Source organism: Trichogramma pretiosum, unplaced genomic scaffold (genome assembly GCF_000599845.2).
Source record: "Trichogramma pretiosum strain Unisexual culture from Peru unplaced genomic scaffold, Tpre_2.0 scaffold4, whole genome shotgun sequence".
NCBI classification, from domain to species: Eukaryota; Metazoa; Arthropoda; class Insecta; order Hymenoptera; family Trichogrammatidae; genus Trichogramma; species Trichogramma pretiosum.
Genome location: NW_019641688.1, coordinates 3,665,469 through 3,689,215, shown reverse-complemented (window position 1 = coordinate 3,689,215; position 23,747 = coordinate 3,665,469). Strand labels below are relative to the sequence as shown.

The window sequence follows — 23,747 nt, the reverse complement described above, 5'->3', positions numbered from 1 at the left end:
AATAAAATGCATCAACGAAATATTTATTAATTTACTTTCATTCAACTTATTTTTTTCAATAGTCAAATTCTTTGCACGTGCCAGTTTCGATCGATAATCTTGATCTATTTATTTTGTCGTAACAAGCTCTACTTTTTCTCGCTCACAGGTTTTTTCAACCTGCAGATCAATTTATGAACTCGTTGCAATTATTTCAAACAGCTAAGTGAAGTGAGCAATGAACCAATGCTCGAAAAAAATGACCCGTTGAAATTTTTTTTTTTAATTTCACTTTAGTTGTAAAGCGTTTTTAATAAGAAAAAAATCAACGTTATTAGTAAATTGAATAGCGAGACACATTGAAATAATCCTTGATACGTGCGGATTAATTATAATAAAAACTGCAAAATTGGTACAACCTGTCAACTGTACAGGTAAACGGCTCTCATACGTTCTCATCAATGATCATTACGGGTGGTGCGCGTGCGCCTGCAAATATGAACTGAAAACAGCGCGAAAACCGGCTAGTCGGCAGATGTTTTCGTAACTTAACTCACAATACGCAGTACTTGGCAGTATCTGTAGTAATGTAGTGTTGCGCGGACCGCAGTGTACTTTCATTGTGAGAAGATAACGTGCATCTTTGAATATACATGTGGATGTGTTAGTGCTAGATAATTTTGAATGTTTGTTGCAGCAAGAACGTTATAGCCCAGCAAATACTGAATGAGCACACGCATGGATCAGTGATAAGCATTTACTGTCCGTTGACAAATCAACCTATTCATTAGCTACTCTCAGAATTATCGAATAGGTTATTGTTTTTTTGCGTTTTAGAGGTAATTTTACATTCGCAACTGCAATTTCTTTTTGGCACTTGCTGTCCCTAATGGCATAGTACTAATGAATATTTAACATCGTTTAAATTAGTGAATTGTTATTGTGAAACCTTAAAATGCGGGTTGAAACACATCTCGAACGTCTTGGTGATAAAAAGCAGACAGTTATAATATCAAAACCCTTTGTAAGTAGCAATAAAACACATCTTTTCCTGTACAAATCATTGCAGATTTCATTTATGTATTGCTAATTTTTTTGACAGTTTCACGTTGGCCGAATGAAAGAGAATGACTTGGTCTGTTTAAGTTTACTTGTCTCAAGAAGGCACTGCACTTTCACCAATTTGCCAGATGCATTATATGTTACTGACTTGGGGGTATATTTTCTATGTTTAATTCTAATGTAATCATGTTAAACTAGTATTTGCACAAATTGATAAAATTTTATAAAATATTTCAGAGCTCTAACGGAGTCTACATAAATGGTTCTCAGGTCAAACCATACAATGAAACACAACTTAAAGAAAATGATATTGTTAGTATTGGTTGTGAATTGAGTAATGACTTACGAAATGACATGTTTATATACAGGATTATAAAAAGGGTAAAATTTATAACACAGTTTTATATTAATAAAATCCAAATACAACTAAAGTATAAAATTTTCAGATTGTCATGAAAGCCAGTGAAATTAGTGAATCTGATAGCTGTGAACTCAAAAGCATAAATAAAAAACGTTCAAGATTAAATACCACTTTTGAATATGAGAAGCCAGCCAAAGTATCAAAAATTGAATCAAATGCCTCTATTAGTTGCATAAACTTAGATGATGATGATGATATTTTAATGGTATCTCATACAAAAGATAATGAAATACCAAAATTAAATAGTGTACAGAAAAACAATCATGAAACCAAATCAATTATAAATAGTGAAAAATCCAATTTACAAAATGTTAATCCTACCAAAAAGATTAATGGTATGAAAAGTAATAATGTTACCATTATAAGTAGAGAGAAAGTTGATACACCTTCAAGCGATCACAGTTCTAATAAACAAATTAAAGAGCCTCCTAAGATTATTGAATCTATTATTTTAAACAAAAAAGATAAAAATTACCTCATGAACAAAAGAAAAACTCTATTGTCATCAAATAGAAATAGTTCAGGCTTAAACCATGAAAAAACAGATCCAGAAAAAGAAAAAAATAAAAGTAAATCAGAATTCAAAAAACCATCACTGCCAGTACAAATGAAAAGTGAAGAAATTAAAAATCCTGTATTAAATGGTGAAGTCATCTGTTCTAATCAAATAATTAAAAGTGAAATCATGGATTACAATGAAGATGAAAATCAACAAAAAGAAACTTTCAATGTTAATGATTCAAAAACAGCTCAGTCTAATATTGATGCTGATTGCACAAAAACAATTGATTCAAATAGTGATACAAGTTCTAAAACAATAGCTAATTCAAGTATAAAAACCAATTCTGGAATAACAAATCATTCAAACATTAAGACGACTAATATTGAGACTACTACAATAGATCATTCTAATATTAAAGTGGAACCTGATAACGCAGAAACTCCAATGAACATTAAACAGGAAATTTATTGGGGAACATTTTCTCAAGAAGATGTAGTAGAAATTAATGATGATGATGATGGTTTCTTCCCATCTTCTCAGTTATTTGACAGATCTATTGTTAAGCAAGAAAATGAAAAAGAAGCAGAAGCTGATAATCCTCCACCACAGACATCATATTATGATGATGATGAAGATGAAAATTGTATAACTATTTTAGATAGTAGTGACAGTGAATGTGGAGAACAACTACAAGTGAGAATAGAATCTCATGGAATACCTGGAATGGAAGATATCACAGATATGTGTCATGGTTCAACCACTGGTGTACCTAATAATTGCAGGGACAATTTATCTGCAAATAATACTTCAACTCCTTTTGAAGTTGATCATTCTAATATTTCCATTTTAGAACAATTTAGTCCAGTTTCTTTTAGTGAAGTTGATGATTTGGATAAATTGGAAAATAGTTCTAAATATGGTAAGACATATTCAAACGCTCATACACATTTTGCATGTCTTAACAAAATTGACACTTCAAGTAATGCACAATTGATTAATTCATCAGTATTGAAAGATGTGGATCCAAGTGTACAACAACTGATAAATGACTTGACAGCAGCGAATGAAAAATTACACACTGAACAAACAATAGAAGATAAAAGTTTTAAAGCCTCTAAAAATAAAAAAAGAGCTGTTGAAGTAATTGAACCACATCATATGAAACCTAAAAAAAGTAACAAAAAATCAGATAAAAGTAAAAAGGAAACAGAACTTAAAAGTAAAACTGAAGGTGCATTGAAAAGTAGAACCCGTAAAGATGAAGAACGTGTCCATTCATCTAAAGATTCAAAAAAAAGAAAAGACTCAAAGACTCGCAATTCTAAAAAAACAGAATGTCCTAGTGATATCAAATTAAAACAAAATAAAAAGACTGATAAAACTGAAAATTATGATGAAAATAATAAGAATGCACCTGTTTTAAATGAAACAAAATCAACTCCTGAGCACCAGGGAAGACCAAGGTGTAAAACAACAATTGTTAAAGTCAAAGTTTCTACTAAAACCCGTGGAGATATGCTGTGTGATTCAATGCAAAAACTGGAAACAAAAGCTCGTCAACCTAAAAAACCTGAAACAAAAAAACCAACTATTGGATCATCATCTTTAGCAACATATATTATACCCCGCAGACAAGTACCAATCCCACTAGTTCCTAGTGAAGACAGTACTGAAATAAATCACTCTTCCATAACTACTGACAGAGTTTCTCAGACAGAGCTAACATTAGATGTGCAAGCACCTCCAGCAAGAGATAAATTAGATATTCAAGGAGATGAATTACAAAATAATTGTGTTTCTTCTACAGTATTAACTAATACCTCCAACAATATAAATCATGAACCAGTCTCTTCGGATACTAATAATTGTGGATCAACTTCACCAATATCAGAGCCATCAGAAAGTACAATTACTACAAAAACAAAAAAAATTGTGTCGTTTAAAGAAAATATTGCTGACGTTAGAGAATTTTCTATTATCGAAGGAAATAATTTAAGAAATATTAAGGATGGAAAAAGTCTTCGAAGTACTAAAAAAATCATTAAAATTCCTAAAGTTTTACACTTGAAAATTGAAGATTTTCTAGCAAGAATTTTTTCTTGGGAACCTGTTTGGTTGGAGCAACAACAGACAGTAAAGACTAGCCCTCCTCCAATAATTGATTTTACACAGCTAGAAAATTTACCAAATACTTTCTTAAGTTTTGATCATTATTATAAGAAAATGGAATCCCTTCTACTTTTAGAAACTTGGCAGCAACTAACAAAAGAATATGAGTGTACTGGAACAAGGTAATACGGTTGATACCTATAAACTTGAAGTTGTAATTTTTACATTTTTTTATTTATATTTTAGATTTGTTACATCTACTGCAGTATTTTGTCAAATTAGTCGGGGTGATATTCGACAAATGCAAACACCCAATGGCTTGAGATATACAGAAATTAACGTACAAGCTCTTGTAACCAAGCAGGAATTAATGCAGCAAACTCTTCCTCTTTATGGAGATATGATTATATTAGAATTTAGTACAGCCCAAAACTCTTCAAGGAATACTAAATTCAAAAGATTATTTGGCTATGTCACAGAAGTGCAACAACAAAATCCAGCAAAATATTCAAGAATTAATGAAAAACTAAGTAAAAATATATTTTAATTTTTTATTTTAACAACGATGATAGATTATTTAATATTTCAATTGAGTATAGGTAGATACTGTAAAAAGCCTGATTTCCACATGACATACGTGGTGCAAACTCGCTTGATAGATCAAAATGCCATCCAAATGGATCAAATATCAAGAATACGAAGCATATTATATCTCAGACCTCATCTTCGCTTAATTCAAGGCCTACAATATGTGCCTCATTCTGCTCTTCAAGATTTGATTTTGAATGTTGAAATTGATGAATTCCAATTAGCTACTGTAACTACGGAACAAATTCGTCACTATGATCTTATGACTAAGGTATTTTATTTAAATTTGTAAATAAATAGAATACAATTTACATATTCGTTTTTTTTAACTGTAGGAAAAATTGAATGATAAGCAAACAGAAGCCGTAATTAAATTTACAAATTCATCTATTAACAAAGAGCCTAAAATTTGTCTTTTAGTAGGACCTCCAGGTGAGCGATTTTTCTTAAATGCAATTAGTTTTAAAAATCCGATGAAACGGTTATTTAACAGTATCGAAGTGAATGTCTGTAATTCGAAATATTTTTTAAAATTATTTTTAATAAATTCACAGGTACAGGTAAATCAAAAGTAATCTCTAATTTGGTGATGCAAATCCTCTATGGAGATGGCAGATATGTCAATGGGAAACCCCTAAGAATTTTGTTATGTGCTCCATCCAACGCCGCTGTGGATGAACTTGTTTTACGATTACTAAATATAAGGCAAAGAATAGGAGGTGCAATTTCAATTAAAATTAAAATTAAAATTTTCATTATTTTAATTTTTATAAAAATAATAAAATTTTCATTTATAGAACATAAATTTCGAATGGTTAGAATTGGAAGAGCGGAAGTTATGCATACCGAAGTGAAAAAAATTTCCATCACAGAATTAGCTAAAAAAGATGTCCAAAACACAACAAACCAAGGTCGCCAAAAAAATCTGGAAGAAGTTGAAAAAAAAGTAAGAAAAATGAATGGTCTTTTTTCTTAAAAAATTTTTTGAATTTTCTTAATTTTAAGTTTATTTTCAGAAACATCAGTTGTCCGAAAAAATTGAAGCACTGGAAAAGTTAATTCAAGGTGATTTACGTAATCAAATTTATTTAAAAGATCTTAAAAAGTTCCAAGGAGAGCTTGATCGGCTATGCCGTAAAAATCCCGTATGTTTCATAATTGTTATATAAAAAAAATTTGAAGTAATTTGTTTTAAAATATAAAATTTAATTTTCAGAATAAAGAAGCTGTAGAGATGTCCAAAGCATTGCAAATGAGTAAAGTCCGTATTCTAAAAGGAGCAGATATTATTGCCTGCACATTGTCTTCTTGTTATTCTGGTTTGATGGAGACGCTTTTTGGAGGAAATTCTCCCGATAAAATTGCTACTTGTATAGTTGACGAAGCGACTCAGTCCTGTGAAGCCGAAAATCTTATTCCTTTAATGTTGGGCGTGAAAAGTCTTATCCTTGTTGGCGACCCCAATCAACTGCCGGCGACAGTCATGTCAACAGTGAGTTTTAAAGTGCTTTATGCAATATTAGTTTAAATGAAAAATTACTTGTTAATATTGTTATACTTTTTATATTTAATTAGGAAGCTAAAAAACTTGGTTTGGATCGATCACTGTTTACAAGAACCAAAGAAGCTCTAGAGCCCCAAGTAAAAGATGATAATCCAAATTATAAGAATCCTGTGATAATGCTAAATTTACAATATCGAATGGTTAGCGCAATTTCTCACTGGCCGAACAAATACTTTTATAAAGGAAAACTGGAAAATTCTACTAATTATAATCAAAAGTTTCCATTCCACGCATATCGCGTATTAAACATTGATGGGTTTCAAGATGATGTTAAATTTTCCAATACAAGTGAAGCTGTTTTCATTGCTCGACTGATAAAGTGTTTGATGATGTATGGAAAACATGAAGCTTGGAAAGGAAAAATTAGTATAGGAATAATAACACCCTATCAAAATCAAAAAAAATTAATCAACACCAAAATAGATAACACGTGAGCAGTCACAATATGAGTCAAAAAATAATGCTTACTCTGACAATCATTTATTTAACGATTTATATCATTTTTCAGAATCAGAGGAGTTGAAGATAATACGAAAAACAAGTTTGAGATTGAATGTAATACTATTGATAGTTTTCAAGGCCAAGAAAGAGACTTGATAATTATGTCTTGTGTTAGAAGTAGTGGAATTGGATTTATGTCGGATCACCAAAGATTATGCGTAGCACTTACCAGAGCGAAACATTCTTTGATCATATGCGGAAATTTCACAACTTTTGAGGTAATGGTTATTTGTACATGTTAAGTTAACCAAAGTTTGATACCAGATTTTAATTTGATTATTTTCTTCAGAGAGATCCTATGTGGAAAGATTTGCTATACGATGCAAAAGGTCGAGGAGTTTTCATGCGATTAAATGTTAATGCAGATCCATCTAAAATAAGACCTCATGTTGTTCGGTAAATTTTCTTCATTTCATGAGTTTACAATCCTTTTTCGTTTTAACAAATAATTTTTCTCATTTTTTTGTAGAATATAAGATATTGGAAGGATATAAGTAAATCGTTTAGTTAGCTAACGATGCTGTTGAACGTTTTTAATAGATTTCGTACCTGGTGCCATCAGTATAATTATAAGACTTGAGTTAATTTTTTGTATTATACGTTATTTTGTACAGTGTTTATTAATTTGCATCTTTAACTGGCAAATATGTGCCAAAAACTATTATAGTATATTTTTTATACCAGTTAAAAATAATTTTTGGTAATGAATTTTCTCTTTTCATATGGTAATAGATAGTATTTTTGTCAATGCATTTAAAGTGTCTTTACAAACAGTGAATTTTGTAATATAATAAAGTAAGCGCCTTCGAAATGTTTTATTATCAATTCTTTTTAAAAAAAGCCAAACGTCTGAAGTAAGTTGTTTCGTTATTCTTGGCTGTAATACTTGTGAAACCAAAATGAATATTTGTTTTCTACAAATGTTTTTCTTTATTTTGTAATGAAAAATCTGTAAGTGTATTTGTTATGATTACAATAAAAAAAACTTTACTTCTCACGAGAAGTAAAAAATGCTAATACCGACTATTTTTTAAATACAGTGGATTGGATTGGAGATTAATTGAATTTCATAATTTGATCTGCATCTGTGACAATGAAAATAAAGTAATCTGTACATATTAGAAGAATCGAGTTTTATTTCAGAATACATTATAATATATATTCTATTTTTTACACGTATAAAAAAGTATATATTTATATCTATGTATGTATAATATAAATCTCTAAATAATGATCTGAAGCGTATGTACAAATGAAGTCGAGAGTCTTGATAAATAAACGTCACATTCAAAAATAAAATCAAGCATTCAACGTATTAAAAATAAAAAATAGAAGCAAGCACACATTCATTCGCGTTTGTGATCATTCATTCGTCAATCGTCATTCGTTTCGCCTGGACTTGTCGATTGTGTATACCGTACAAAAGTGTATGTAAATATCTATATATAAATTTAATACTATATAAAAAAAGCCAATGCTTCAAGCTCACGCGAGCGAAATCGCCCAAAAAGTCGTGGCAAGAATCCAAAGGACCATTTTGTTGGGTTGACTCGCGGCCGAGTTCGGAAATCGATCCGCTTTAACGGCCGTAGTCGTGGCTCTATGCGTCGTCCTACTGGTAGTGGAAGAAGGCAAGTAACCCGGCCGAAACCTGTGGGTCGGGTAGGCACCGGCACCGTTTCTCGGAGGCGGTGGCGGTGGCTCCGCAGAACCGACGCTGCTACTACTACTACTACTACTACTACTACTACTACTGCTACTGCTACTCGATATCGAGTTGACGTAGTGCGGAGGGTAGGACTGTCGGTGCTCCGTGTCGGAAAGCGTGACCGATGCGAGAGGCAGATCCGATACCGGCACGAGAGAAGCCGACGAGGAGGAGGACGACGAGGGCGACGACGACGACGAGAACGGCGAGGACGATATCGGGGTCGTGGACGAGGTAATGGGCGTCGGCGCCGGACTGGACGAGTTGCCGAGACAAAGGCCCTTACGATAGAGTCGCATGCCTTCGGTACGCGGATCGATGGTGCGTGCACAAAAATCTCCAGCTTCCTTGATGTAGATTTCCTCGTCGTTGACGATCGCTCCGACGAAGCACTCGTTCGTTTGGGTGTCTTGTCGCATGGTGTAGCTGTAAGTCAGTCCGTTCTCGAGCCACTGTCCCAGGCACTCGTAGGTGCGCTCTGAAAACGAACAAAAGATTTCATTAGTTGGAGAGGGGGTCGAATCTTATAGTTATCATTACGGAGAAGATATGACGTACCCTCGTAAAGCTCGCCGGACTCGCAATCGTAGACTTTGTAGTACATGAGCTGTCGCGTGTGGCAATTGCTGCTGAGCTCGGCGCACATGCCGGGAACGTCGGTGATGCGGCCGGTGTACTCGCCGGTTATGGGGCAGGGTGACTCGTGGTTGCGCTCGAGTCTGGCCAGGGTCCACCAAACGGCGCCCTGGCGCTCGAGCAGCAGATTCGTCTCGTTGCAGAGGGCCGGCTGGTAGACCGGCGACGACACCGTGCCCACGACGAATTCCAGCACGTTTTCGCTGCGCTGCTTCATGATCAGGCAGACGTATGCTTCTTGTTCGCTGCAATAGCAAAAAGGATTAATTATTAAATCAGTTGGACCCGAGAAGAAAGAGAGAGATAGAGAGAGAGCTACTCACCACTGGTCGCGGGAAAATACGATGTAGCGTCCCGTAGCCTCGTCCGAGTCGACGGTGACGAAGGTGAAGCTCTTGTAGCCGTTGAGATCCTGGAAGGTCATGGTGCCGTTGACGATGACGGTCTCCTCCCACTCGCCCTGGGCCCACTGGGGAAACGTGCTGAGATTGTTGACGACGTAGCTCGGCATCTTCTTCTGGGTGGTCGTCTTGCTGAGCACGAGGCGCTCGTAGCCCGACGTCGAGTTCTGCAGATTGAGGCTGCAGCTGGAGTCGCTGCTGAGCGACAGGTAGGTCTTGCCGGTGCGCCCGTCCACGTGGTAGAGGCCGCATCGGTAACGGGGCCGGCGCCTCTTGCCGCTGGCGAACTCGCTGCTGCTGCTACTGGCGGTGCCGGTGCCGCGACTGTCGAGCAGGGCCACGTAGCGGGGCGCGTCGCTGTTCCTCGGGCCGGGCTGGGAATCGTCGTCCGAGTCGGCGACGGGCCAGCTGGCCAGGCAGTCGAGGCTCACCTCGTGCTCCTCGAAGGAGCAGCGGTTGAAGCGCAGCTTGAGCTGCGAGCCGTCCGGACAGTTGTCGAGCTCCGAGGTGAAGCCGTCGCACTCGTCGCGGCTCTCGGGCTCGTTGCTCTCCTGCAGCAGCTCGTAGTCGTAGTTGACCGTGTACTTGAAGCGATACTTGCCGGCGATCGGGCAGTACTCGTTGCGTATCTTCTCGCCACCGACCTCGCTCGTACCTGATGATTCACAAAAACAAAAACATTAGATTTCGAGCTGATGAAAAGATTAGTACTTGGTAGATTAGTACTTTGGATTTTATACTCACGGTAGAGAATGGCCGAGGTGTTGAGGTGGTCGCACGACTCGATGGCCCGGGCCTCGTCGGTGTAGCAGACGGCCAGGTCGCGATAGTAGACCTGGAGTATGTTGCGGGCGCGGCGCACCAGCCTGAAGCAGCGCATGCACTCGCCGTAGCCGCCGCGTCGGTCGCGCAGCAGCACCTTGTCCTGGAGCTTGCGGTGGCAGTAGCCCCACACGGGTATGGCGTTGAAGGTGATGTTCAGACTGACGTACTGGACGGGCTCGAGGCTGCTCAGCTGCTGCTGCTGCTGGCGCTGCTGGAGGAGCTGCTTGGGGGTCAGCAGCTTCGAGCGCTCGCCCATGAAGGCCGAGAGGGACTGCTGCATGAGCTGGGCACTGTTGCTCGACGACGGACTGTTGACCTGCATGACGAACTCGCCCTGATACTCGGCCGAGAAGTAGCAGCCGAAGGTGAACTCGTCGAGTTCGACGTCATGATGTGGCTGCTGCTCGATGTCCAATTGATGGCCCTCGCTGGCGATCGTCGATAGACCTGCGATACAGAAATAATCGACGTGAGTACGTTAGTTTTTGGCCATAATTGCGGTGGCTAATGTGACGTGTATTATGTATAAAAGAACAACAAGTATGCATGCATAAGATGAGTTAGAATAATATGGAATTTATTGCAAGTCGACGTACGCGCGCGGTTAAAACGCATTGCGGTGCCAAAGGGCCTCGTCTCGAGGATCCCATACACGTCGCGCTCTTCCTGCGCTTTTCGCGTAGCGTAACTTTCTCTCCGAGTCTATTGTATCGATAAGTTTCGTTCTTCAGAAGTTTGACTAGTGATGAATTTCTACTTTAATTAAATATTTGGAAAACTGACAACGAAATGAAATTTTCTAGTTCAAAAATCGGTTTAAAGAAATAAATTTTATTGGAACGATGCGATTCCAATGGGAGAATTTGACATGATCAATTTTCATGTTACAACTGCAATAACTTCATGGCGAATGCCACTGGCACAGACAAATTTCAATTTTTCAGGGATCAGAAAGAAAACAACTTTTCTTCATGAATGAACGGCGCTCTTAACGTGGATCATTTACGTAAACTTATAAGGAAGATAATAACGCGTGATCTCGTAGTAAACAGTTTTCTGGACGAGAACTAACGCGTGAGTTTAGCGATATTTTTCATTATATTGAACATGATTCATTAGCTTGACATTATAGCAGTATCATTGAAAAAATGTTCTCAAGGGTTTGAAGATAAATCGAGCCGATCGTGCGTAAAAATCGAAAAGATCGCGAAAATATAGGTAGATAAAAATTGCATCTGCGAGTGTTAACGGAGGCGCTGCACTGCGACCACGGCGTTAATCTTCTCTCTTTGTTTATACTCATGAGCTGTGGACTGTCTGCTGCTGCATCGACGTTACGAGCCGAACAGATCGCGGCACGCCACGGTAACAGCGGTGCGAAAGAAGCGCGCCTATAACGATCACGCGATTCACCTGCCCGCGCCGATGCACCGCCACGAACAGCTCTCGCAACGAGCTAGCTCCGTTTGCTGCATCTTACGTTTTTTTTTAGCTCGCGCTCTCTACTCTCTCTTCCATATACTCTCGCTGCAATATAGCAGCGAGTTGCATAGGTACGCATCTCTCATCGCACATGTGCCACGCTCTCTTGTTTTCTCGTTCTCTCTCTCTCTCTCTCTCTCGTGTATACACACAATAAGCGCGTACACACGGCATATAAGCGATGCAAGCGAGGAGAGGCCGGAAGCGTGTAACTGCAGCGCGAGCCGTGGCTTCGCTCGCTTTTCGCTCTCTCTCTCGCGGTGCCTATGTCTACAATAGGCTTACGCCAGCTATATAACTGCACACTGCACGAGCTCGTATGAACGCGCGGGCTACGTCTGCTGCTGTGCGATGCACGAACGCAGCTATTGTGCAGCTCTCGTACGTTTATACCTATGCCTATATGTACATCGAGTTCCGAGTCCGTTGCGTGTGCAGCTGCACTGGATGCAGCTCTCGACCTGGTCGTGGCGCGGCGTCGATTTTATTTGACGCTTCTCGTACGCTCGTACCTGTACTAGGCTACGTGCAGCTACTGTAACTTGGCTCGTTTCTCTCCTTTTTTTTTTCTCCTTTCTCGTCGATCGAGTCTCGTTTCGCGCGCGCACTCACAGGTATTTTTGCCTCCCTTGGGGACCGGCCAAACATTTTTTCCCTTTTCGTCCTTCGGCCTCCACCTCCTCCTCCTCCTTTTTTTTCTTACATCGACGTACATCGCTTCGACGTGTCTACCGTACGTGCAGTCAATGCAACAGCAGCAGCATTAACAGAAGAGAGCACGCGTAGCAGAGAGGCCACCCGCGCCGTCGGTGTAATTAGAGCCGCGCTCGACTGCGCTCGCAGGCCAACCTCGCATGTAGATATAGCTATATGTACCGTATGCAGCAGCGATGATCGTCCTCGCAATTTTACAAGTTGCCTAGTTAGCTGCATCGTTGATGCGATGCGTACGCCCTACGGAAAAAGAGAGCCAAACGCACGACGACACTCTTCTTCTCCTTGATCGCGATCGATTGTAAATTCGATCTTAAATCCATTAGAAGAATCAAAGCATTTACGTCGAAAAGGCATTTAGAGCCACGTGCCAGCACCGATATACACGCAGGGGGCGAGAAGCAGCTTTAAATTCAATTCAAAAATAAAACATCGACGATCCTTGAAACGATGCTTGTCGAGTGCCGCTGCAACTTGACTACTCGGATACGAATTCTTAATGCGCGTGAATCATTACATCGCTCAGTCGCTTGTAATATTTATATTTAAACCAAAGTGCCTCTACGCAGATGTTCCGTGAACGTTGCGATAAGCCGAGAGTCGCTCTGGCTCGTCAAAACAATGCGTCTCCGGTCGGCTCGGATCTCAGTTTCGAGCGTAGCTATAATTGCACAGGTACTTGGTACTTGTACAAGCGATCGCCACATGGTCCATTGCGTCGATATATCGGCGATCGCGTCGACTGTGAGAAATAGTCTCTTGGACGTCTCGCGCGACCGATGGCTTTTCCCGCAAAAACCTCAGAGAGCCACTCTCCGCGCGGACACGGATGGATAAATAAACGTAATCATCGCGGAGGAAAAGAGAGAGAGAAAAAATAATAATGAGAGGTAAGAGCTTGGGGTCGACGTCGAAAAACATGACGAAGATGACTGTTTAATCTGGCGGCGCATCGCCGCCAGCAGCAGCAGAGGAAAAAGGATAATTTCTGTTGATGCTGCGGTTTCGTTTATACTCGCACCGACTCGTCTCTTTGGCGTGTACGTAGCACGCGCGGTAAAAGTCGAGAATTCAAAACATCCGCGCGATCGAGATTACGGTTTATATACATAGCTATACACACAAGTAATGTCGGTGCTGGTGGTAAGTCGGAAAACGATTGAACTTCCGCTGCGCGCGGGGACCATCTGTAACTATGCTACCGCGGCGCAATCAAGTTTTATGCGCGCGAGCTTTTTAAAGCGACCCGCTGCTGCTGCTGTTGCTGTGACTGCCGCTTGGTTTCGTTTAAAAAAAATCTTGTATACATATTGCATATACACGAGTCTTGAAACGAAAATAATCCATCGAGTGGTGAGCTCCTGGTATATGCTATGGGTCTCTTTCTTCGCTGGAGAATATCGCACGATGCGCCGACTGCATTTATATACATACGTTCGTACATTCATGCGTGTGTGAGCGAAATAACGAGCGTGTACGCAATCTAATCCAGTTTCCGCTCGCTCCGATCAAACGTACATACGTATAGTAGGAAGCAAAAGACAAAGTGCAACGCCGCAGCAGCATATAAGAGGAGGAGAGCTACGGAGCTACAGAGTCAGAGCCAGTACAGGTACGTATTTCACGGTTCAGCGAATATCAGTCCGTCGCGAGTAAGAAAAATAGCTGGGCTGGTGTATGTAGCTGCTGCTATACGTGCCACAACGATCCACTCGAGCGAATCCCATTTGCTTTTTCCCGACGCCTCGCGTGTCATGGCCCGACTCGAGCCGGGCGTCTTTTTTCCTTCCTACTATATAGTGCTGATGAACCTTGGAATCATCCTTGTCGCGTTGGTCGCTCGTCATCGTCCCCGAGCCAGAGATACCATAATACACGTTCGACGTCGTTTTGCACGGACGGACGACTCGAGCTATAGCTACGCCCGCTCATGCGGCTAAAAGGAAAACGAACAGGTGGACCCGTGTAGTGGTAGTGGTAGTAGCAGTATTATGTGTGTGTATACAAGGATGACGGGCCAATCCTAAAGGCCCAAGTAATCGACCTCTCTCTCTCTCTCTCTCTTTTGCTCGTCTTTCTCTTTGACGCTTGATATCCGCTCGGCTCCGGTGGGCCCTTTTATTATTATTACCTACCTCTAGAGAGCATGAGCCGTATTTGATGTACGCTTTGCTGTACGCTATAAGTGGTCTTCTCGTGTGCATGCATATATCGCGCAAATATACACACACACAGACACTGGCCAATAAAGCGTCAAGCCGATATGTCGCAATTATCACGGGCTGCGCCATCTGCTCCGCTCTCCTATACCTTTATACGTCAGCCTATCATTATATTATACATGCGAGTTTCTTCATTTTAAAGCCAAATAAACTTATGCGCTCGAGCTATTCGCATGTCCTTTACACGCCTAGTATACCGCGCGCGGATAAAATAATTTTGCACCTTTTTCTTCTTTTTTATGCGCAGAAGTACGTGTATTATAAATAACATAAATGGTAATACGTCCGTGCGAAGGCGTATCGCTCGGTTGTTTCTTCAAGTCGCACGTTGGAAATTCATTAATTCTTATTACGAGTTGTATAAAAAGCGATATCTTCCGAATTGAAACTGCGCTTCGTAATAGTTTGTACAGCTGCTCCAATTTTTCGTAAAGTAACGATAAATATTCTTTATTTTCTAAGGAAAAACTGAGATATCTAAATGCCAATGACACATCGCTTAAAATGAAAAAAAAAAAACATGACATAGCATAGGAGAGCTGCCAAGGTAGATACGTCTGAATGGGCTAAATGCGGCCGCGTGAATGGACGCGTGCAGCAGTGCATACGTACGTACTGTATGCAGTAGCGGTAACGCGCGGCGCGCAATGTGGCTCGCAGCGAAAGTGCAGTGTCAGTAGCATCATCGTCGCACATTCCGTAATTGACCGACGCTGCATACAGTGCGCAGTGGCGATTTCAACGCGGCCGTAATGTACACCCGAGTCTCTATATTGCATCGCTGGGTTTAAAAGTCAAGAGGCAATCGCGGATGGGGACTGCAATGTGCAAGGACGCGCGTCTCGAGGCAATTTAGCGACTATTATTGTACACGTATATCTGGTATAACGCGGTGGATATAGACGGTCGCGGTCACTCGTCGCTCGGCCCAGAGACAGAGAGAGAAAGACCATAACTATACACGCGTCCCGGCTATCATTATCGTGCTTTTCCTGGCGTGGTGCGCGACACGCGCGTCTGCCCACGCTACCTACATCCATATCGTGGCTGCGGTATGTACACATTTTTGCCGCTCTGCTCTCCTCTCCGCGCTGCAGTGTCTCGAGCGCGTGTGCAACGTACTATATACGCGCGCCTCGTATTATTTACTTTCTCAGCTGCATGGCAGTGCCATTTTTGCAAACGCGCGCCTGCCTCTGCAATTCTGCGAACGCACGACTTTTGTCAACTTCTTTTCGCCCGGCGTGCACAAATGTACACTAAACTTACGCTCAGTACGAGTGAGTACGTCGCAGCTGCGATTTTTGATTCGTGCGCCGGGCTCGATGCGTGTGTGTGCGAGCTATTCATTTGCTGCTCGCGGGACAGCTACTGCTGTGTGTATAATATGCGCGAGTTTCTACCTCGTGTACGCACGTATTACGTATACTACTTATTTCATTGTACTTTGTATAGACGCAAAAGGACAGATGCAGCGCGTAGGCCTGTATACAATTTCGTCGCGCGTGAATCTGTTTGGTGCGTCGCGTGCCTCGCTTGCGCGACGAATAATATTTTGTACCGAGCGCCTGTCCAATGTACCCGAGCCGCCTGCGATTCTTGATATGTATAATATAAATGCCGGCCGAACACATTTCCGAGCCAGCCTCGCTGCTTAGCGATCGTCCAAAATCCAATTTTAAATGTATATTTATGCTGACTCGCGCCAAATGTGTTCATTATAATATCGTCCGTGCGACAACGATGCGATCACTTCTTACACTTGTATAAGAGATGTAGATGTACACAAAATTTCGCCTTGGCAAATTTAGTTGTGTATAATGTAATAAAAGTCGCGCGACGTTGTTTATTGGCCGCGACCACACGCGCGTGAGCCCAATCAATTCCGCTTTTCGTATACCCAGGAAAAAATATAATACATTGATATATTCATTTCGATATACGTATAAGCGGCAGATCGTATACCTATATAAGTAATGCATTATTCATCCGGCGCATAAATTAAAAGGCCCAACTAATCGGCCGAGCGACGCCGCGTAATTTAATTTTAATGAATTACTCGTTCGAGTCAACTATACGTAATCTTGCGTATAAAGAGAGCCTCGATCGAGCGATTGTTATTCGATGCAGTGTGTGTGTGTATATAGTCTGCGCGCCAATGCCAATGGAATGCCTGCCGCTGTCGCGCATTGCTGCACTTTGCAATGTCTAGCGAGATATGAACGCCGGCAATTAAACCTACCTCGCTCTCGTGTACATACGCTGCGCACGAGGGGAAGTTTTGCTTTCGAATTTTTCTAAAAATATTGTTTTAGCCAGTATGCTTGTTTATAAGCGTTCCAGAGATTATAATATAATTTAAATGTACGTATGATCAATCGTTCCGCTCACAGTCCACCTGCGTTAAGTATTGTATAAGTGAGCGATATACACCTACACGAACTATATAGGCTAATAATTCCGGCATTCAGATAAAGAATGAGTAAATATGTACACGATATTGATAATATTAAATGACTTATTTTCTTTATTTTTTTTCGGAAATTCACTTTATTCTAGAGAGAAGCAGGCCGTTATTCAAACATACTTGGCCTAGAACAAATATCGTTATATATACTTCTTTGTCGGGCTCAGAAAATTGAGATAATGACTCGTAAGAAACCGGAAGAGTTGGAGCAGCTGGTTTATTTTGGATAATAAGACCTCGTGCGGCCTCAAAAAGATCACGAGATACAAGGATTAGATTTTTCTTCACAAATATTAATATCGATGCAAAGGCAAACGCGATGATTCATTCGAAGCAAGGATCGTTATAGGAAGACAAAAGAGTCAAAGTCGGAACTCGTTGCAATGGGATATTATACCCATGTTGCGGCGCAAGAAAGTTTTCTCTCTTTCTCACGTGCGAGCCACGCCGACGACAATTAAAAAAAGCTGATTATTTCGCCGTGTACGTCTCGACTCTGTCGGACGGCCGATCTAGAGCTATATACAGGCACGCGCGTGTAGCCATAACACATTAGCATAATATACACACTCGCATGCTCCTCCTCGCATGCAGCATCGTCGTCCGCGAGCTGGAAACCAGTTGATGCTACATTATTAAGGATGCACCGGCCGGCCGAGGTAGTACACAGAACGATCTTGCCCGCGCCCGTTTCTGTCTCGTGTATATGCGTACATAAAAGCGAGCTGCTGCTGCTCCTCCTGCCAGAGGCTAAAGTTATGCATCCTATATATAGGTGTGTATGTGTATGTGTAGCTCCGACGGTGGTCTCTTTTTCTCCCTTGGCACTCGGCATAGCGCTCGGATCCGCTGTGATTTGAACGTTTGGACTGTTTTATTCCTTGATTGCAACGCAGGGCTCGAGGTAAACTTGGGATTCGTCGGAAACGGGGGAAAAAAGGACGAAAAAGTAAGTACGTGCCTCGAAGAAAAGCCGAGCCGTCGTAATTGTGAGTAATTTCCACGTAAATCGCACCTCAATGACATTCGCTCTAGGTGTGCGATCCGCACAGGGACTTTTGAGCCTCACGTTCGATTAACGCATTGTCCGCAAGTCCATTGTCGACATTCGGCTGGCAGCTCGTATATATTTTTACGCGTTATATTTTATTTTATAAAATAGGAAGAACGAGCTCGAGTCGTTGGCTGATACAGAAGTACAGGAGTCGATCGATTTTGCGTGCGGGACGACGACGACGACGACGACGAGGACACGATCGGTGCGTGCGAGCTACAATATCGGAGCATCGCGTCGATACGTGCAGGATCCGCGCAATAGGATACAGGTAATTCGGGATATGGTCACGCACGGCACGCACGCGCTACTACTACGAGGAGCACAGCCCTCGATCTCTAACTTGTATATCTTTGGAGCGCCCCCCGCAGCAATTCGACGCCGCCACCGCCTGTGGTGACTATACTGCTACTGGCCGGCCGCGAGCCTCCGGCATCATTTCGTACTTTATAGCCGGCGTGTGCGTGACTGCCTCTCTCTCTCTCTCATCCATCCGTACGCTATATGTGTGCGAGCGGATCTTTCACCTGCCCACTGTAGTGCCACTAAATAGCATCTATAATACCACTTCCTCTCGCGAGGATGTTTCGCGTATTTGGCTTCCACGCGATGTTTACTGCGATCCTAGCAGCAGCTTCTCTTTCCTCTTTTGATTTTTTTTCCGTTCCTCCTGCTCTTCTACTTTTTCTGCCTTTATTTCTTCTTCTTCTTCTTTTTTTACGTAACAGTAGTTCGGTCAAAGCTGAACGCGAGGCGATTTTCGATCCCGCATAAACGAATCGAATTACCCAAATCGATTGGATCTCTCCCTTTCTCTTTCCTTTTTTTTTATCTCTCGTTCTCTCATTCTGTTTTTCACTCCGAGCGAAATAATAATAAGCCCGATGTATAATGGAAAGGCTATATAAGAGAGATGCAGCCTGCGTTGCAGCAGCAGCAGCGTCAGAGCGACAGAGCGAGGAGCCCCAACCAGAGAGAGGCGCAGGCGGTTCCGAAAGAGTATACGTTCACTCGAGAGCCGCATCAAGGACGACTATATTGCGACGGCGATGCGCGACGATTAGAGGTGCCTCGGCGGCATTATTACACGAGCTCTCGCTGCAGCTTATACATACCTATATACCCATCATCGCGTATATATATAAGAGGTGTTTGGACACAAAGGCTGCGATATGACAACAACGTCAACGAATGAAGCAGAATGAGAAAAAGACGCGGCTTCTTGTATCATAATGCGATTAAAAAAAAAGGATGAATATAAAAGCTGCGCGGAGAAAAATGAGAGTAATAAAGGCGTCGCGTAAACGAGCGAACGTGAGAAAGTCGAGCGCTGCTTCTCAAGGCGACGACGACGACGACGCAAAAAGTGTCGCGTGCACTCCTCTCTGCGCGTATCTCGTGCGTATAGGATAGATATAAAGGCATGTGCAGCGTGTTTCTTTTTTGTTCACCGCGCTGCACGTCGCTCGTGACGAAACTATCGAAGCCTCGAGCCATTAGCGGTGCATACAGCACGCAACGTAAATGCAATGTATACATTCGAGTCGAGATCGATCTTCGAATAATAATCCGATGGGCGCTTGAACCGATCCTTCGTTATATCGAGGAAGCGAAGATTGTCAAAATACAGACACACAATGAGAACTTAGCGTAACGATCGTGAGAGTGCGGAAAAGGGCCAAAACAAGACAATACACCTGTGCGCCCATTTCGAGCAAGTGAATCTTTGCCTCTCTCGAAAGGTATGCGCCACTACCACTATACTATACGACGCAGCCAGGAGAAGCAGCGGAATCAAAGAAAACAGCCCGTGTGCACACACGATCTGTATATAAAGTAACACACGGCAACGCGAATGAATGGACGTGACGAGCAAAAAGAAAGAGCTCGTCTGCATTATGTATGTTTATGTGGCCACGGCATCATAATACAGCCGTATACACTTGGAGTTCGGGCAACGAAAACATAATGAAGCCTGCCTACCTATACGCGTATTGAGTCGCCGGAAGAGAGGCTGCATCGAAGGACGACGTGGACAGCAGCAGCAGCGAATAAAGAAGCTGCCCAAAGCCACAGATATACATGTTATACACCTACCTCACGCACGGACACACACGGACAAACTATTTTACTTATGTATGATGTACTCGGTGAGAAAAAAAGTCCAAACTGCGAAGGAATTTCTAAATTAACAAGTGCCGCTTATATTTGAGGACTTGTCGAATACGAGAGCAACGAGAAGCGAGGTAGAAAAATTAAAAGGACTTTTCGAATAACGAGGCTTCCAATCAATGAAGGAACGCACAGACTCTAAGAGCTTCGAGATATTTAATAGCTAGCCTATTAATTGTGTATTTTTGCGTGGCTAATGCTTTTTTATAGAAGCCCGAAGCAACTCAAAGGTCTTGCCAGGGGCAATTTCTACCAGCTCGAATCAGCTCTAATGTTGAAATAAACAACTTAAACAATAAATCATTGGCTTGAACAACAAGTGTAATAGCTGAACCTTTTTTCTACGGTACAGACTCTAAAAGAATGGAAAGACCGATCGATGTTTATTTCTTTTTAAACGACTCGGCTTTGCTCGGGGCGATATTTCGATCTCGTCTTGAGAAATTCATCATACACATTTTTGGCGTTGCAAATAATGCAACCAATTTCATAATTACGCCCGTTGCGTATTAATCGAATCGTCAATAACGAGGGGCAGGTTCGAGTTCCGAGTGGAATATTTTCAAGTTCGTACAACAATAGACAAGATGCCAGTGGCTTGCAAACAGTCGTCTCATTGTATGCGAGAGTCTCGAGATGTTTCACTTCAAGACGACTCGCTCGTCACTCCTTTCTTTATTCTTTATTCAATTCTCGTATGTGTTTTATGTATACATGCGCGCGTGCGTCTGCTTATGTGCGCACGACAGTGTGTTTATATAAAAGCTAAGAAATCAGTCGGGCGCAGAGAGAGAGAGAGAGAGAGAGAGAGAGAGAGTGTGCGATCGCTTCATCACCGGCCATACATATCTCAACAGTCTCATCTTTTTTCCTCGTTCTCTATCTCCTCTGTCTTGGTCTCGGCTTCCACTCGAAGAAGCACGAAAAAAAAAGAGAGAAAAATGCAGGCAAACGTCCTGATGCTGTATAGGATAGGATATAGGAGCCCGCGATGCGTAGGACTTTGGTATGTGTCTGTGTGTGTGTGTGTATACAAAGAAGGAAAGAAAAATCAGGATCTCGGCAGGAAGCGAATGAAAGACTCATCATCATCAATTTGAGAGGATAATACAAAATAAATACAAGGAAAAAAGGAGCAAAATTACGGTGCTGGCCGCCGGCCGGCGCATGCTCGAGTCGAGGACCAGAGAGAGCAAGAGAGAGAGAGAGCAAACTTCAACCCTATAAATTATGTGTAAGCCTGCGCTCGGCTGCTGTTGTGCATGCCGACCGCGGAGAAACTCGTTTTTTCGGCCAGTGGGATAATTTCGGTCGGAACTGCGCTATGAAAGGCTGCCTCGAATATTATATAGCTACGCGAAACGACCAAGCATGTACCTGCGCGCCGGAGTATATAGACAGAGAGGCAACTATATAAGGGGGTAAACTGCGCGAGAAGAAGAAGAAGAAAGAGAGAGAGAGAGGTAAGAAAGAGGAAGGAAGCAAGTTTCAATGGACTGGAGTGAATGGCAATGCGTGCGCGTATAGCATGTAGCATCATCATCATCATCATCATCACCATCATCATTGTCGTTATAGTCGTATAATACCTCCCGCTACGACTGCGGTATTCGCGCGAACGCAAGACGTAAAATTCACACGCGCTCGCGATCCTTCCGAGAAACGAGACAGCGACGACGGCGGCGGCGACGACTAGCAGCACATAACGCATCTATATACATATATATGTGTATGCGACTCGCAATATCTAGACCGGAAGAAAAGCGAATAAGAAGTACTGCTGCGCGCCGATGCGATATACGGAAACAATGTGTAGAAAAATAATAATATCGAGTCAGCGGCGGCCGAGTTATGTTGTTTTACCGTTATCGTCGGCTTCTCCTAAACATGTAATACATTTCTTATCCCGTTTCACGAGGTTCACATTGCTCGAATAAAAAGTTTGATCGATCAGCTTGGAAAAGGCACGTTTCGTAGTTCCACCTGTACACGGGCCGCGACAAAATACCCCTCGCCGACTCGGAATGCATCGTTCGTGAGCCATACCACGCCATGGCCCCCCATTCCCATTGCTCGAGTACGCGTGCACGCGATAGGGTGAAAATTGGCCCAATTACTTTCCCAAAAAGATCAACGATGAAGTAATTTTATCTCTTAGCCATTGACGAGAGCGTTATTTCTCTCGACACCTGCGAGCGCGTCAGGCTCGGTATCGAGGCTGCAGCCAGCTATCTTATCAATAAAATACGAGACAATGCCGACGCACGAGCCGGAGGAGGCCGGACAGTCGCCGAAAGCCGATACGGCCTAGACGATATTTTATATGGTATACACGCGTACAAGAAGGAGAACGTACAAGTCATGAGACGTCGAATGAATCATCCTCGCCACATTCGCAGGGGGATGAAGATATTACATTATAGAGAGAGAGCGAGTCGCGAGCACGACCGGAACTTAATACGATATACAAGTCTGCAACTGCTTTACGCACGTAAAATATAATAATAATGATATTTTTTTTAATTTATGCATAGTTGTGTATTTTGGTAAATGACGTGATGCAGTGTTTATCTCACCTGTAGAGCTGTGCAGCAGCGCAGATAGCAGCAGCAGCAGGCAGCAGGACAAAAGCGAGGAGGTCGTCGAGCCGAGCATTTTCGGGGCGCCCTCCAATTGGGAAAAAAGGCCTCAACTGCTCCGGGGGCACTCGTCCTGGATGGGAAAGTGCTATAAGCCGGTGACGAAACGACTCGGCTGGCGATGTAGGCAGTGCGTTTCGTTGGAATCGCCGATTGCTGCTGCTGCTCCAGCCTCGATTACTGGCTCGAACGGCGTAGCGAGCATCGAAAACGCCGAGTCGTCTGCTGGGGCCTCCTCGCTGTCGCGTGCTCTTCTTTATGTTATTCCGGCCGAGGTGTCGCGGCAGCGGCAGAAGCGCAGCTATCACTTGTTTCGCTCATTCGAACTTTGCACTCGGAGCGGCGGACGAGGCGCGCGCTCTGTATACCTTTTTTTTCTTTCTCCTCTTCGGATTCGGACTCGCGCGCACTGTCAACAACAACAACAAGGAACTATCGCACGATCGACGCCTGACGATTAGACGATCGCGATCACACAGCTAACGAGTGCAACGCTAGGAGCTTTAAATCTCATCGCGAATTTCACTCTTGTATCGGTCGAGCGTGCGTATCGCTTGATTCTGGAATATAGGAGAGCTCGAGTATAAGCGACTGAAAGCTCGGCAGTCGGCTGGCAGCCCGAGAGCGACTAGACACTCGAAGCGGCGCGTACCTATATCGTCGCGGCAGCCACTAGCAGTAGCAGCAGCAGCAGCAGCACC

At 42.5% G+C, this 23,747-nt stretch overlaps 2 protein-coding genes across 4 annotated transcripts; one reads left to right on the top strand and one right to left on the bottom strand.

The window, feature by feature from the left end:
• The first annotated feature begins 540 nt into the window (after positions 1 to 540).
• Positions 541 to 7,743, top strand: LOC106650621. Of its 3 annotated transcripts, none has more exons than XM_014368756.2 (16): positions 541 to 818; positions 910 to 1,003; positions 1,082 to 1,195; positions 1,279 to 1,422; positions 1,488 to 4,255; positions 4,320 to 4,603; positions 4,673 to 4,932; positions 4,997 to 5,093; positions 5,216 to 5,380; positions 5,459 to 5,607; positions 5,678 to 5,806; positions 5,878 to 6,153; positions 6,237 to 6,655; positions 6,734 to 6,944; positions 7,016 to 7,122; positions 7,196 to 7,743. In XM_014368756.2, the coding sequence occupies exons 2-16, from the start codon at positions 935 to 937 to the stop codon at positions 7,200 to 7,202; spliced, it is 5,199 nt and encodes a 1,732-aa protein (XP_014224242.1). In that variant the 5' UTR covers positions 541 to 818; positions 910 to 934; the 3' UTR covers positions 7,203 to 7,743. The 3 variants fall into 3 exon arrangements, with proteins under 3 accessions (XP_014224242.1, XP_023317349.1, XP_023317348.1); XM_023461581.1 differs by having other exon boundaries at positions 541 to 1,003; positions 1,488 to 2,883; positions 2,971 to 4,255; XM_023461580.1 differs by having other exon boundaries at positions 541 to 1,003.
• A 227-nt stretch (positions 7,744 to 7,970) lies between these two features.
• Positions 7,971 to 23,652, bottom strand: LOC106650406. Its single transcript, XM_014368382.2, has 5 exons — positions 22,984 to 23,652; positions 10,216 to 10,743; positions 9,394 to 10,126; positions 8,993 to 9,315; positions 7,971 to 8,912 (listed from the first exon to the last, which is right to left on the bottom strand). The coding sequence occupies exons 1-5, from the start codon at positions 23,060 to 23,062 to the stop codon at positions 8,212 to 8,214; spliced, it is 2,364 nt and encodes a 787-aa protein (XP_014223868.1). The 5' UTR covers positions 23,063 to 23,652; the 3' UTR covers positions 7,971 to 8,211.
• Positions 23,653 to 23,747: the final 95 nt, after the last annotated feature.